General features: G+C 33.9%; 2 protein-coding genes across 3 annotated transcripts; both read right to left on the minus strand.

Annotated features, from left to right (window-relative positions):
* Positions 1–1,622: 1,622 nt before the first annotated feature.
* On the minus strand, positions 1,623–5,540 carry LOC135843337 (peroxidase-like). 2 transcript variants are annotated; one of them, XM_065361181.1, is made up of 14 exons: positions 5,452–5,540; positions 5,188–5,291; positions 4,926–5,016; positions 4,579–4,782; positions 4,321–4,506; positions 4,055–4,239; positions 3,776–3,977; positions 3,475–3,684; positions 3,239–3,389; positions 2,566–2,722; positions 2,306–2,482; positions 2,041–2,236; positions 1,826–1,931; positions 1,623–1,736 (listed from the first exon to the last, which is right to left on the minus strand). In XM_065361181.1, exons 2-14 carry the CDS (start codon positions 5,227–5,229, stop codon positions 1,658–1,660), a joined length of 1,986 nt encoding a protein of 661 aa, XP_065217253.1. In that variant the 5' UTR covers positions 5,230–5,291; positions 5,452–5,540; the 3' UTR covers positions 1,623–1,657. The 2 variants fall into 2 exon arrangements, with proteins under 2 accessions (XP_065217253.1, XP_065217252.1); XM_065361180.1 differs by having other exon boundaries at positions 5,188–5,530.
* A 2,945-nt stretch (positions 5,541–8,485) lies between these two features.
* LOC135845310 (chorion peroxidase-like) lies at positions 8,486–14,984 on the minus strand. Its single transcript, XM_065363795.1, has 13 exons — positions 14,843–14,984; positions 14,721–14,760; positions 14,435–14,635; positions 14,149–14,331; positions 11,952–12,139; positions 11,690–11,888; positions 11,412–11,621; positions 11,185–11,335; positions 10,951–11,107; positions 10,708–10,884; positions 10,438–10,633; positions 8,746–8,851; positions 8,486–8,656 (listed from the first exon to the last, which is right to left on the minus strand). Exons 1-13 carry the CDS (start codon positions 14,882–14,884, stop codon positions 8,575–8,577), a joined length of 1,932 nt encoding a protein of 643 aa, XP_065219867.1. The 5' UTR covers positions 14,885–14,984; the 3' UTR covers positions 8,486–8,574.
* Between the last annotated feature and the right edge of the window lie 1,091 nt (positions 14,985–16,075).

The following is a 16,075-nucleotide window of genomic DNA, read 5'->3' on the forward strand; positions in this document are numbered from 1 at the left end:
TGAGCTTCTTCTAACAATGATTGTATGAGAACAAGAGCAAGAGGCTTGAATAACATGAAGATCAGGCGAGCACCCCTAGTGAAGCGATGGCGCGAGCCAGGGGGTTGGAGCTGCCGTCGCGGGTTCGCCCCCTAGTACATATATACATATTTGCAAAGTATGAGTATGTAAAAACAAAAGTAAGTAAGTATTATAGTGAATCATACATCAGTAAAAATGAAAAAATCACTTTTTTCCCTCAATTGTTTCAATGAGCCATACTTTCTTTGGAATCCAAACTATTGTTTTCCAACCATTCAAAATAGCAATATGAGTACTGAGTAGGCAGTTCTACTTTATTGTTTCCATTGATTAATGTAAATATGAAACATCGAGACTTTTTTAATTTAAGAAAAACATTTCCACAGTACCAAATGACCATAATAACCATAAGCAAATTTTCATTTAAGATTGTTAAATTTTTGTATTGCATAATAATGTACCTAATGTAAAATATGTTCAGTATTAACAGCCAGATTGTTCTATGTTATCTGTGTAGGAGTCTGGGACATATTTTCACTGGCGTGTTAATTCATAAACTTTAGAATTTAAATTTTCCAATTTTTATACTTTTATTTCAATTGTTTTGAGGGGTATTGCATGTGCAATCACATGATCAAGAGTACCTACATATATTATTTGGTATACATTTCAATTACCAGTGAGGATTTCCTAGCTGCCATTTTCATGTTCCAGAGTGATTGGTCAACATATCCATGAGTACTTGTATGTATGTAAAAGCAGCAATCAAAGCAACATATATGTACTTAGTACTTACCTATGTACTACAAGTTACTCAATGATCTAGTGATCAGTTTATTGTTTATGCGCCTTGCTTCATCTTCATTATCATCATGATATTTGCTACAATGTATTTGTCACACATCTACTACATTAAAAAACATGCTGTTCTCATAGATGAGAATTGAGATGTCTTTGTAATGTTCCTGCCTAAGTACTAAATCTTTGTATAGTTCTTGATTTTGTAAACTATACCATGAAAGTGGTTTCTTTTTATTATGTTTAAATGTTGACAAATTTTTCTGTTATCATCTTTGAGTTGTTTATTGCACATATCATGTACATAGTGTACTTGTATTCTGATGAGATGTTGGTTGGTTAATGGTGAATTCCAACTCCTGTCACAGGCTGGGCAAAGGTCAAAGCAGCTCTGCTAAGAAAATGTAGCTTTTTTACCCAATAACATCAAAAATTTTCAAAAATGTCTTACTCCCTTGTGCTAAACAAATACACTGAGAATTAAATGTATAGCTGATCATGTATACTCATGCTCTAATTTTAAGTATGAATACATAATAGGTATTGTAATTTGTGTAAAAATTATGAAACTTAGATAATATTCTTTTACCTACCGAGAACAGAAGATTTATACCTAATTATTAATACAAGACTCATTATTATAAAATATAATATAGGTAGCTAAGTTTGTAAAAGTACTTTATGTACTGGAGCAGTAAATAAAGATGATGAATTTTTTGTTGTTTTGATGTCATTTCACCACTATTTTTGACTAAAGAACTGGTTCTTTCTAGCTATGAAATTCAGAAATAAAGGAGACTGAATATTTTAGACGAGATTCTTATATTTTTGTGACATATTAGTTGCTCTTTTCCATCCAATTCATCCTAATTTGCTTGATAAAATCATCCACTATTTTACTGCAGTCTTCCAGAGGTCTGCAATGAAATACAAATTATGTCAGTTCCCGCTCATATTGTTTTTTTTTGGTTGTGATTTTTCTGTAATTATTATTGCCTATGCCTACCCGTCTCCAGATAAAGTAAACGCATCTTTTTGCACATGTTGAATATTATCGCTGCCATAGCATATTAAAAACGCCAACGAAGATGACCTTATGGTTTCCAGTTGCCCTTGAAAAGACACAAAAACGAAAACCATTAATGAAAATTCTGTTTCTACCTCTGGTTCTTTTGAGAAAAATTTCCAACAGTATTATTACTCATCAGTTTTGGTTTTTACCTGGTGTAAATTGCCCTCTACCTTCAAACGAGTAGAAAAATGAATCGCCGAATTTATACCTCCTGAATTGTTCAGCAATCACGTAATGTAATGTTTTTCCAACTAAAGAATCTCCAAAAGGGGCTTCCAACATAACACCTACTATAGCATCGATGTCGGCTACCGACTTGTATGTTTTTCTTAGTTGTTCAATTAGCTGTTGAGCAGGTAAGTGGCTTAATTAATTACTTATAGCAGGTTTGAATTGCAAAATTAATGTATGTACTTTTGGCTCAATTCGATCAGACAGGTCTTGAAAATCTTTAGCAATTGGGTAGCCTGCTAGGATGGAAAAGTAGATGTATGGTTGAATTCCACAGTCTCTCGATCTGAGGATATCTATAGCGGCTAAGTCAGCTCCATATTTATTATGATTTAGTTGTTTGAAAAATTCATTTGTCAGCTGAGTAGGTAATTAAAATTGTGGTGATGAGTTTTCAGGTATTATTTCAAATGAAGCGTTAATTTGGACGATGGTTTACTTACAGCTTTTGTGTAGAATCTGTTGAAATTTCTCAAAGGTTGAGTAATCAGACCGATTAATATTTTATCTAAATTTCCGGGTTGCTTGAGAAAAGTAGGATTGTTATACCAGTCGCTGAAATTGATTTGACCTACTATTTCTCTGTCATCGTTGTATAATCTGTGAACAAAATTATAGGCTATAAGAGACTTTTTTGATCGCATAAAGTTACTTTTCATCTGTTGTGACTTGATTTGGACAGTTTTATGGCTTTGTTTAAAAACCTGGAATTTCCAAAATATGGCTAGAGGCTCCAGAATGACTTGGAACCACCTCCAATCGACTCAGCATGTTGAAATTAGGGTATGAATTTGTTAGGTAAAATTTTTCTGAAATTTTAATTCCCAAAAGTTCAGTGAGTCGAAATTTTCAATTTGGTAAAATTCTGATTTTTTTTTATATTTTTGGACCAAACTCGATTTTAAAAAATTCACCAAAAATCCAAAAATGCAATTTAGCACCTCGAATTTTGCCTGAGGACATATTTTTTTTATTGTTGTATGTTTTTTCAAATTATAGCTTTGTCTGGTTCAAAAATGTTTCTGCCAATTGGGATTCCTTCCTTGTCAGTGTCGTGAGCATCTTTCCTTCTCATATTACCAGGCCTTTGAGAGAAAACAATTGAATTATATTTACAGCAGATTTCCTTCAACTAATCCATGAAATGTTTTGAATGCCACGTGTTGAAATTCAGCAGTTGTTTGAACATTTATCTCCTGGTCATAACCGGAAAAATAATTTTCACCATTCGGTTCACTGAAACCGTAAATTTTTGCGCATTCTTTACCTGTAATTAATTTTCATGTTGAAGATCACCATCACCTATTTCAACAAGAGGTTTCAAATGTTGATTTTCTTCTCCAAATACTTACCGAATATAATTTCAGAAATACGTCCAAACATTATATGTTGCAATATAGCACTGAGGATTCTCTTGGCTTCTTGATAAAGTTTCTCATCTGTTTGCCATTCGGGTATCTGAGCATTTATTTTTTTCAACTCGTCGCAAAGTTTGTTATGTACTCTCAAAAGTACAACATGAAGTGCCATAAACTGGATGTTTTGATTTACTCCAAAGTCAGCTGATGGATTAAAAATATTGCTCAAATGCATATACTTAATAATGAAGCGTTCTGAAAATTTGTAGTTTATTTTATGCTGCAAAATACTCACTCGATTTGAAACATCCTGCTTTGTTAGAGTCTAAGAAACATAATGGGTTTGGTTTATCTAAACATGGTAAAAATACTCGACCATCCGGAATAGTTTCGAATTTGAGTTTTCCATCTTTGAATTCTGATCTGAGTTTTTTTGAAATTTCATCCGAATTTCCGTATAAAGCAGAAGCGTCCACGTAAGAATTTACATTATTGAGCTATTAAATGCATGAAATGGATAATACGAGTTGATTGGAAACGTCGGTTTGAAAAAATTATACTGTCGAATACCTACTTGTTCAATTTTGCATAATTTGCAGCCCATATCAGTAGAAAATTGAGCTCGGGGAAGCTGATAACATATCTGTTCGTGTTGGTTATAGTAAGGATCATCTTCAGGTATATCCATCGATAAGCATCCGGAATTCCATTGGTTTGGAGGCACCTTCATAGTGCCATTCTTACAACACCCATCTGGCGCTGAAATATTATGACATTTGAACGAGATAAGTATTATTTCGAATCCTTATTATTTTATTTTTAAGACCTCTAATTGCTTACGAGGCTCTCTCAATTTTCGCGAAAGTACATCGTGAGTCATAAACTGACTCAATGTCATAAAAGCCATTGTAAATTTTGGGCTCGAAGATCGAATATCTGGAAAAAATCTATTCGAAATTACTCTAGGACTCGTTAATGGAGATACATTATCTGAAGCTGAGACACGCTGAGATCCTGGCGGATCATCTGCGAAAAATATCAATATTAGTGATCGAGATTTCACAAATATGTGGAGAAAAAAATAATGACGTTGCTAACTGGGATTGGTGGAATATGCAGCAGGTTGCAGACGTACTATGGTATGATTTGTCATACCCCATGATAAATGTTTCAGATTATTGCATCTACCGTCAGGATATCTATATTTATACTCGGGATTGCATTCTATTGGCTGCGAGAAACACTGGTCGCCTATGTTCTGTTTTTCTGTTGATTGAGCACCGATAACGATAGGTTTTCCTTCTGTGTAAATTTCAAATTATTGTTAATTTTTTTTCTTGCTTATTTGCTAGACTAATTTAATATTTGATCGAACTTTGATCGAAATATCGATTATCTTGGTATTTGGGGGTTTTGATTAGGTAATTGAATTACTACCTACTTACTTTCTACTGAAGCACAGAAAGCACATGATTCAGGTTGCGAATGAAATGAGCTGAGGGAATCTGAAGGGCATGTGTTTTGGCCTGATCCCAACTGCAATTGAACGATATTTTTTATCAAGTAGTACATAGCTTAAATTTTTACGTCTGCTTGCTTGTTTTCCATGACTTCGATTTAAAAGTACAAGTTGAAAATTCGATCGAATTCAATTTGAATGATGTCTATCGTATAACGTGGAATTACTATAGTTTATTAAATACATACCTGAATTGAAATTATCAAAATGAACAAGGTTACGAAGTACATTTTAGAATTTAAAAAAATTTACCCTTTCACTTCCACAGATACAATCACTTTGAAATTACACACTGTAAAAAGTGTAGGTATAATTACGAGTCCAATAACTATGACATGCAGTCGTGTTAAAAATAGCTTAATATCGAATGTTCAATTGTTTGAAAGTTGTAGTAGACGAAATTATATGTTAGCTCGGTAACCTTTTTTTCAAATATACCTCTTCACATTTACCTGAATGATATTTGATTTTAGTCATCGAAACTGATGATATGTTAGTTTTGTAGGCTCATAACACACTATGGGTACATACTTGCATACTATAACCTTGAAATGAACCTTAGGTACCTATTCCAACGCTCATGTCACATAATTTGTGAAAGAACTGCATTTTGGTAGATTACAATTTGCCTATGTACTGTTAAGTTGTTTCGAAAATTGATTACCTACGTAACAAATTATGACTTTCAACGAAGTATAGATATTTTATTCTCAAGACGCTGTCATTTCTATTTGGCATATTTTATGTCATTTGATTTTGAATTTGTCTAAATACAAGGTTAGTAGGATGAAAATGACAAGCTAGGTACTTACTTACATAAATAGTCAACGTGTTTGATCACGAACGAGTTTGAAGTTTTCTGCGTAAATGAACTCTCAAAGTTTAAAACCAAATTTTAGCCCCATAGCTTTTATTTTAAGATTAATAGAGGTAGAGCAGAAAAGAGAACGTCTCAACATACCCATCTTCGGTTTTAATAAGGACTGTGATTTTTGAGAAAAGCATGGTCTAAATCCCCCCCCCTAGCCAAAATTTCAGGCGCCCAAATTAGTTTTTTGATTTTTGACAATTTTGAAAAAAAATTAAAAATTAACCATTTTTGGCGATTTATGTCTTTTTTTTTAAATATGTGACAAAAAACAGTCTCAAAACTAAAACTTATGAGCTCCTCTGAATCAAAGTTCCCCATTTCAGGGCAGTCTGAAGCATCCAGCATCATTTCCTATATGTTCAAAATTTTTGAATTTTCCTCAAAGTATGGAAATCGATTTGGGCAGTTAAAAATCGAGTTGTGTGGTCGTGGATTATTCGCCAATAGCCGAACGAGTTTATCTACAGTTGAGCTAATTTTCAGGTGGACGCTTCGAGTGTTTTTTTTGGCCGTTATACTTGTGAAAAATACGGATAATCAAAAGTACTGGTAAAAAAAAAACACTCTCGAAATGTCTGCCCGAAATTTACCCAAATATGAATTGAATCGTTGAATAGGTTGAGAAAAAGTCACAACTCGACTTTCAGCTGCATAAATTGATTTGGTGCCTTTAATTTTTTTTTTTTAAATTCTGGATGAATCTAAAATAACGCTGAAAACTCCAGGATTTTTCGGAATAATTACATTTGGCGGGGGGGGGGGGTGGTTTTAAGCAAAATACGAGTACCTACAGACAGTTGCGCAAATGTCAAAAAATTCTCCCATAAAAATAAAATTCTTGATTCTTGATTTTTTGTTTTTTTTTCTGTTCAAAAGAACTTATTTGAAGTAATGTTCCTCTAGAAATCAGCTCATATAATATGCATAAAATTGTTACAGGTCAAGAATAAGTAAGCCATAAACTTGATATTTAACTAGTTGCCTAAAAGTTTTATGACTTCTGGAGAAATTAAAAAATTAATTAGAAATCCAAAATCGTGCTGGAGGCTTTAGAATGACCGGAAATTGTGAGAATTTGGTTTAGAGTATAGTTGATATCATTTTCAGGATAAAAAATATATTTTGGTTTTTTGAAAAATGCATAGGTACCTTAAATCGACGAAAATGGTCAGCTTGGATTTTTAAAAATTCACCAACAATCAGAAAGTCGATTAAGACAGCTGAAATTTTGGTTATGGGAGTTCCAGATTATGCTCTTTAGAAAAATCATGGTTCTGTATAAATCGGAGGTAGACACTTGACGTTATTAGTTTTTCAAAAAGTTTATCTTCTCAAATATGTATTTCGAATCTATTTTGCTAAAATGTTAACAGTATAATTTTTGAAATTGGATAAATATTTTTGAGAGACGGGTCAATGACCTTATGAGGTCAGACAGGTGGACAGACATCCTAAAGGAGGGCAAGGCAGGCAGATAGTTAACCATGAGAAGCTGCACAGGAAGGTCAGCGACCTTGAGAGGTCAGACAAGCAGACATGAAACCTTGATAAGCCTTTTTGACGGTTCAATGACCTTGATAGATCAAAGCTGTAAACAGACGACCTTGAAAAGCCAGACGGACAGGTCAATGACATTGATAGGCCAGACAGGAAGACATACGACCTTGAGAAGCCAAACATGCGGGTCAGTAACCTTAAATTGTCAGATATACGATCTTGAGAAATCAGACATGCGGTTTAATGACCTTAAGAGATCAGATAGGAAGACAACTACAACCTTGAGCAGCTATACTGGCGGGTCAATGACCTTGATAGGCCAGAGAGGCAGACATACGACCTTGAGAAGCCAAACGGACGGGTCAATGACCTTAAGAGAAATTGATTTTACCAGATAGTCATTTTTGAAACCGGTTTCTAGTATCTAAACAGGAGTCAGTGACTCTTGAAAAACATGATTACATTTTTTCAAATTAGATTTGTATGGTAGCAATCTGCCTAATGATATTTTCTTCCGTACGTTGTATTTTTGAAATGCTGAAAAGAAATGATTCCAAAATGAAACGCATCGATTTTGGAAAAATGTAGGGTAATCTGTTGAATGGATCGCCAAGAAGCAGCAAAATCAAACATGTATGTGCTCAAAGTTAATTTGAAACAGACTTTACTTCTGGCGTTTTTTTATTATTTTTTTTGGAAAACTGAGATTTTCAAACAGTTACTGAAAACTTCACAAAGATTTGAATACTTCAGTCGACTCAGCATGTTGAAATGAAGATGCAGAATAAAATTTCGGATTCCCAATTTCGTTTGGTGAAATGTTGAGGAAATTTCAAGTTTAAAATCAGATCAAAAATGGGGTTTATTCCAAATTTCAGCTTTCTAGGCCAATTTGATGAAATTTTAATTTTTTCTCATCTTCGACCCTAATTTGATTTTCAAAAATTCATAAGAAATAGAAAAATTCACTTCAATACCAGAAATTTTGACCGTTGATATACCTACTGTATTTTTACATGCTCTTCTGACAAAGTTTTGTCCAGTTTAAAAATTTCTATACGAGTTGAGATACCTTCTTCGTTCGTAAAAATAAAACTTGGGCTGCCGAATAATAATGCTCCTAATAAGAAAATATATATTTAACATAGAATAATTCGCAATTCATAAAATTATCCGGGTATATTCTTAAAGCAGGTGGATGAATTTTTCAGTGAGCCGGGGTTTCCGCCCAATGCGCCCACAAATCTTTGACAAAGTAGTCTACAATCTTACTGCATTCCAGCAGAGGTCTAAAATTGATAAAATTCGATCATAATTAATAAGTATAAGTATCCCTGTCTGGAAATACATATGTTCTGAAAAAAGGTGCAACTCTTACTCTTGTCCAGGTATAGTGTAGGCGTCTTTTTGCATGTGTTTGATTCCATCGCTACCCCAGCAAATTATAAGTGACAGAGAGGTCCTTCTTATTGCTTCCAATTGATCTAAAACACACGTTTCCTCTCATATAACAGGAATGCACATTAGGGAGTATCTTTATTACCTAATCAATATATATATCGCCGAATGTTACTTACTTACTGGGTGATAGAAATTATTAGAGAAACTATGATAGCTAGAAAGCTCAAACTTGGGATGTGGAAAGGTGTGGATAACAGGTTATCAGGAAAAATCTAAAAACTTCGAAAAGTTAATTAGGAAAGCTTCTAGAGCGAGTTGAAAGTTGAGAACTTATGTAGCCGAATCTAGTGAAGCGACGTTATGGTAGGTTTAGGGATGTTTAACACGTCATCATGCACTGAAACAGGTTTGGTTGGCGAGTCTTTTGTGGCGTTTCTCGCGAAATACCTGACAGTGGTAGCTTACAACAATACAGAAACTCGCCTCTTCCTCTTCACCCTACATTTAAATCACTTTACAATACAATAGTTTTTTTGCCTTTTAAAACACTCCACAACACCAGACACGTGCGTAAATCTATGAATAAGACAATAAACACAGCCTTATTGTACACAATTTCTACAAAAACCAGATCACATGGGCCTACATGCATATATGTAGGTACATTGTATGCTTCAGTAAATCCGAATTTACATTTGGTAGTGAAGGTGGGAGGGAGGTGGTGAGTTATGAAACACAGAAAGGATAGAATAGAGATATTAGGTAATCAGATTTTACAATATTTTGTCTGCCTTTTAAGATGAACTTGGAAAAACAATTTTTGAAATTTTATTCATGTTGAAATAGATTTTTAGTTATCATGCAAAAAAAAATCATTAAAGGGTATCCCTGTTATGATAAGTGAATAATTCTGTGATGGGATACCTAAGTATCCTGGGAACTTGTGACATAGGAAAAAACATAAGTTGAAAGATTTTCAAAATGTGAAAAAAATGTAGGAAAAAGTGAAAAGATTTTGAGTGGCTTTACCAACATTTTAAAATCAGCAGTTGTGATTTTCATTTTTTCCTCGCTTTTTTCTAAAAAAAAAAATTAAAAAAATTGTTTTTCTAACAGGTACCTATGTACTTTTTTCGTAATTTCAATTTCAAAAAAAATGGAAAACCTAAGGGAAATAATATTATAATTTTTTTGGGAAGGTAAATCCCTAGATTAAAAAAAAACTCATGGACTGTATGCTGTCCAAAAAGCTCAAAAAAAAATAATTTCAAACTGCTATTTGTACCTACTTTAAACCTGAAAGTAGTGCTATGACTGCTATGTAAATTTTTTTTGGGAAAATGTTACGCTTAAACCAAAGTATTTTTTTTCAAATTTTTTGAAATGACGGACCCGGGTTAAAAATCCAAAAAACTCACTTCTTGAAGGTTCTTTCATTCAATGATTGTAGGAAAACAAGAGTAAGAGGTTTGAGTAATGTGAAGATCAGGCAAGCGGCCCGAGCGAAGCGAGGGCGCGAGCTGTGGAGTGAAAGGAAGGGGCAAAGACCGAGCGAAGCGAGGATCATGCGAGCAGCCCGAGCGGAGCGAGGGCGCGAGCCGGGGGTTGGAGCCGCGAAGCGGCTCAGGGGGCGTAGCCCCCTAGTTAAGTATACGAGTAGATACTTTACCTTTGGTGAATTGTCCTCTCCCTTCGAAAGAATAGAAGAAAGCATCACCAAATTTATATCTCCTGAATTGTTCAGCTATCACATAATGCAATGTTTTGCCAATCATCGACTTTCCAAAAGGTTTTTCTAAAATGGCTCCTGCTATTGCGTCCACATCAGCGACTGTTTTATACGCCTTTTTAAGACGATCGATCATCTGTTGACGATTTCAAAGGTGAGTAAGTTTCTATATGATCGAGTACCTACCTAATTTTGTAAGTAAGTACCTACATTAGGTTCCATTCGATCTGCCAAATCGTCGAAACTCTTGGCAACTGGCCAACCAGCTAAAGTGGCATAAGTTATGTAAGGAGATACACCACAATCTCTTCCTCTTTCCATATCTATCGCTGCTAAATCTGAGCCAAATTTATTTTGGTTGATTTGTTTGAAGAATTCTTGAGTGATCTAATGAAATAAATTTCGAGTCGTAATGTTGTAGCTTCGATGTGTTGAGTAATCTGAAATACTCACCGCTGTAGTGTAGAATCGATCAAAACCTTCCATTGGTTGAGTAACCATACCGATCAATATTTTGTCCAGATTTCCAGGTTCTTTTACAAAAGTAGGATTATTGAACCAGTCGCTAAAACGGAATGTCCCGACTTCTTTTCTATCGTCATCGTAAAGTCTGCGAATAGATTATGGAAATTAGCTCGAGAGAATCATCGAACCCTATTGCCCATTTAGTAAAATTCCCCATTGTACTTCAAGTTTCCTTCTACCAAACTATGGAAAGCTCTGAATGCAACGTGTTCAAATTCAGCCGTTGTTCCCGCATTTATTTCAGCATCATAACCGCTCGCGTATTCTTTACCTTCACATTCAGTAAATCCGTAAGATTTGGCACATTCCGGTCCTAAACAAAGTATAATTTACTAATTATTAATGCTGCGTTTACAGTATTTTTTTTTGGCGAATTTCAATTATCTTACCGAATAAAATTTCGCTAAATCTGCCAAATATCGTACGTTGTAACATGGCAGTTAGAATTTTCTTCGCTTCTTGATACAGTTTCTCACTCTTTTGCCATTCTGGATTTTTCTCATTAATTTTTTTCAGTTCGTCGCATAGTTTATTATGTACTCTTAGAAGTACTATTTGTATTGCCGACAACTGAGCGTGCTGATTGGCTCGGAAATCAGCTGGAAAATCATAAAAGTTTAGGGAAGGGGAATTCCAACATATTCGTGTTCCAAGTCAATTTACTTACAGCCCTGGAAGCACCCAGCTTTGTTAGTTTCCACAAAACAGAGAGTATTTGCCTGATCTGTATGAGGTAGAAATTCTCGTCCATCTTTTGATTTTTCAGTTTTTAGTTTCCCATCGTCTGGTGACCTCAGAAGTTTTGCTATATCGTCCGATGCACCGTATACGACCGAACCATCAAAATATGATGTTACACTGATTGCCTGATGATGAATCAGATGTGAGATTTGGAGGCAGCAAAACCAATATGATTAACGATTACCTACTTGTTCAACTTCTGGTAGTTTACAACCGTCATCAGATGAGAACGCTGCTCGAAACACTTGACTACACTGTATGTTAAATTGCGAATAATATCGATCATCTTTTGGTATATCTATCCCCAAACATCCCGGATCCCAGTTGGCTTGAGGCACTCTGACAGTTCCTCCATTTTGGCAACATCCAGTCAATGCTTAAAAATCATGCAAACGTCTTCATTAGGGTGGATCGCCAAAAAAAACCTGCTGAGTTTGACTGAATTCAGTAGAGACGTTCATTTTGAGTTGAAAGTGACACACAAAAAATTTTAGCCCCCAAGGCAACCCTGGAGGGGAGAAAAGGGGCCCCAAAAAGGGAGCATTTTCGAAAAAAATCATTGTTTTTTTGCTTCTGTCGCTACCCAACCTGTTTTGGAAAGAATGGCCCAGTCTCAATCAAATGGAAATATTGTTCGATCTATGCTATGTTTGCCGTCAAAATCCAAGACCACTTTTAGGTTTCCACTGAACGATATAAAATTTTCAAACAGCTCATTTTTGGATAAATTCGTGTTTTGAAAATTATTTCTTCGCAAATATTTCGGATTAATTTAACAATAATATTGAAAGATATCGTTCTTGAAACTGGGTAAATTTTGATCGAAAAATTTTTGTAAGTTTTTGGCTTTATCTTTTTCAATTTTTTTGAAATAGGCAAAAATTACAAAAAAATTGGCACCATTGCGTTCCAAAAAATTTCTTCAGTTTCAGGAATGATATCTTTCAATATTTTTGCTAAATTAATACGAAATATTTGCGAAGAAAAAATTTTCAAACCACGAAAAAAAATTAAAAAACGAACTGAGGGAGGGTCAATTAGTTATTCGATAAACGTTTCCCTTCAATATCCATTTAGAAATCTTTCAATTTCTGATCAAAATTTTTTAATTGGGACCACTTTATTTTTTTATTTTTTTCAAGTTGGTTTTAAAATCTTCAGATTTTTATTTTGCATAAAAAATTACTTTTACTTAATGACTGAGTTCCCAATATTATATCAGTTGTTTAAAAACTTGGAAAAAATTCATCAATAAAAAATATTTTTACAATATTTTGTCTGACTTTTGAGATATTGTAAAAAATTGTTTAAAATCCCCATCAATCAGATTTCATTTTCAGGTTTAAAGCAAAAAGCATATTGATGACTTGAAACTTTCCTCGCAGAGGAGACTTTACCTCCATTTTATTCAACTTAGGAGGTGTTTATGTAGGATGCCAACATTATTGGGGGACTGAGGAAATGTTTTTCTTGAAAAAATAATCATCTAGAAGTATTCTGCTCAGAAATGACAAATTTTTAAATAATTTGTACCTACTGATATAAATTTTACATATTTTTTGATATTTTTCAACTTAGGGTGTTTCATACAGGGGAACCAATATGATTTGGAGGACCAAGGGGGAGGGGGTCCTGAAAATGTGGTTATCTTAAATTTTCAAAAAATGTCTATAGACATCAATTTTTAAAATTTTTTTATTTTTCCCAATTTTTTTTAGCTTTTTTCTTAAAAATGGGGTTATGTAGAACAATTCTATTGTGGAAATGAGATATTTTGAAAAAATGTTTCCTTGTACTTATTTTGATTTATTCTCATTTTTTGTGATTTTTCCAACTTCGAGGGGCTTCTTATGGGGCACATTATAGTTTGAAGGACTGGGAAACATTTTTTCTTGAAAATAGGATTAAGTATTTAGAAAAATTCTAACCCAGAAACAGCAAATTTTCGCAAATTGAATTTTTTTTATTCATTTCAACTTTGAGGGGGTCCAACACCACTTTTTTGCAAATAGAGGGAAAATAATAAAAGGGAATTATTTTTTTACCCGAAGTAACGACTGGGGGGGGGGGGGGTGTGTGAAATTCAAACTTTGCAAAATAAGCCACATCCTATAATACATATCTAAGTACAATCACCCCTCAATTGAAAGTTATCTAATTATGTAGTAGGTATATAATTATTTCAACAATTTGTAAAATTTGAAAAATACAAAATTTTTACGATAGAAAAACTTTTAAAAAATGGAAATTTTTTCGAAAGTAAAATTTAAAAAAAATGATATAATTTGAATATTGTTTGACCTTTGCTAGCGACAGATGGATCAGCTAGTTTATTCAAAAATAAGCGATTTGCAAAATTGACATCTCAATGTTTTTCATACTCACGAGGATTTCTCAATTTCAGCGATAAAACGTCATGAGTGAATAATTGACTCATCACCATGAAAGCCAAAGTATACTGCTTGCTGGGGAAATGATGATCGGTGAAGAAATCATTCGAAATAACTCTGGTGCTTTGTAAAGGTGCACCATCGACTGCAGAAACTCTCGGTGTACCAGGAGGATCCTCTACAATTCATAAAAAAAAAATCAGTCACTGGAAAATATCCATCTCAAGTACGAGAACGTGCTTGTTGGTATGAAAAATGGTGAAAAGATGACGTATTCTTACTCTCATTAGTAGAATAAACAGCTGGCAATAATCGTACTATGGTGTGATTGGTCATACCCCATGTTAAATGCTTCAGATTGTTGCATCTACCATCCAGAAATCTGTACGGATATTTCTGATCACATTCGGGCACTTTGATACACTGATCACCTATATTTTGTTTATCTGCTGGTTGGGCATGGAGAACGAAAGGTTGTCCAGCTGAAAAAATAAACGTATATTGGTATTACGAGTACTTTGTGTTGGAAATTTTTGTCCATAATTGATATGAGAATAGATTCAATACGTTTTACTGGAGCACATGTCGAATCATCTGATACTGCGTACTGAAAAAATTGAAAAATCCGAAATAATTATTTGACTTGAGACTCGAGTACCTATTGATTTTTGTAAAAGGTATTCACTTACTTGGATTGACACCAGTATCAAAAAACTACCCAAAGCGAACATTTTTGAATAAATAGGTACTCGTGCGTCAGTTTGTAATCATGTACTGGGGAAAAGTGAGTGTAAATTGAAAATCACTCTGTGCTCTGATCTCTATGACATTGTAGGTGTATTCATAAAAAATCTCGTTTTTTTTTTCAATGTGTTTGCTTTTGACGAAATGGTTTGAACGTAGTTAGTATCAAAATATTGTTGACTCAGTTTGAATTTAACTCTGAATCGGCGATTAATGTTGAATGATGCGCAGATTTGTGATAATTTTTCTGCCATGATAGCGATGATTTTTCTTTTTTATGAAGCACGTTATATCGGTGTAGAAAGTAGGCACGAAAACCATTAAAGATTCAAACTGGTTTTCATGGTGATGAAATACTTTCAAGTTGCCAACTGCAAAATTGAATTTTTCAAAACGTTTACGAAGGTTTCTCCCTAATAAGTCGAGCACGTGATTTAAAAAAAAAATGAAAATGTTTCTCAACCTGGCAAAGTAACTCAGATTAAATATCATAAAAAAATCAAACGAATTGCACAATTTCATAATGCAAGTAGGTATCAGCCGGGTTCAAGATTAGATAAGAAAAAGACTACTTGCATATTTCAGTTTTTCTTCAAATAATTCCTTACTTGAAGGCTAAATACATACCTATTATGTAGTTACTAAGTAGTTACATACTTACCTCACTTCCGCCAACATCGAGATGAAAAAATCTCTTAGCTTAAGTTGGAGATACACCTAAGTACGTCATTTGATTAGATATGATATTTCAAGAGGTACCTACTTATTTAAATATTTGTGGATTTTTTTCGCCCATACGTCTCTAAACTGTTGATTTGTATGTACAACCTCTACCTACAGCATTTTAAATTTTTAACAAGTCTCTTCATCCTTCAGGAAATTTACTTACAAGAAATGTATTCCAACTGGCACAAACATTTTTGATCCCGAAAAAGAAGAATTAAAAGACAAAATACATATTAAGAGGCTGAAATTAATTCTTCAATTTTTGGCAAATTTAAAAAATTTAAGTTTGAGCCAAAAATTGAAAAAAAATTCTGCAAATTGACATAGAAAGTGGAAATTTTGTTTTTACTATTTTCGACCTAATGAGTCGATTGGTGATGGTTTCGAACCGTTCTGGAGCCTAAATTTTTAAAGAAATGAGAAGAAAATCCACGTACAAGATCAAGTTGCAG

Source organism: Planococcus citri, chromosome 4, assembly GCF_950023065.1.
Source record: "Planococcus citri chromosome 4, ihPlaCitr1.1, whole genome shotgun sequence".
Classification (NCBI taxonomy): domain Eukaryota; kingdom Metazoa; phylum Arthropoda; class Insecta; order Hemiptera; family Pseudococcidae; genus Planococcus; species Planococcus citri.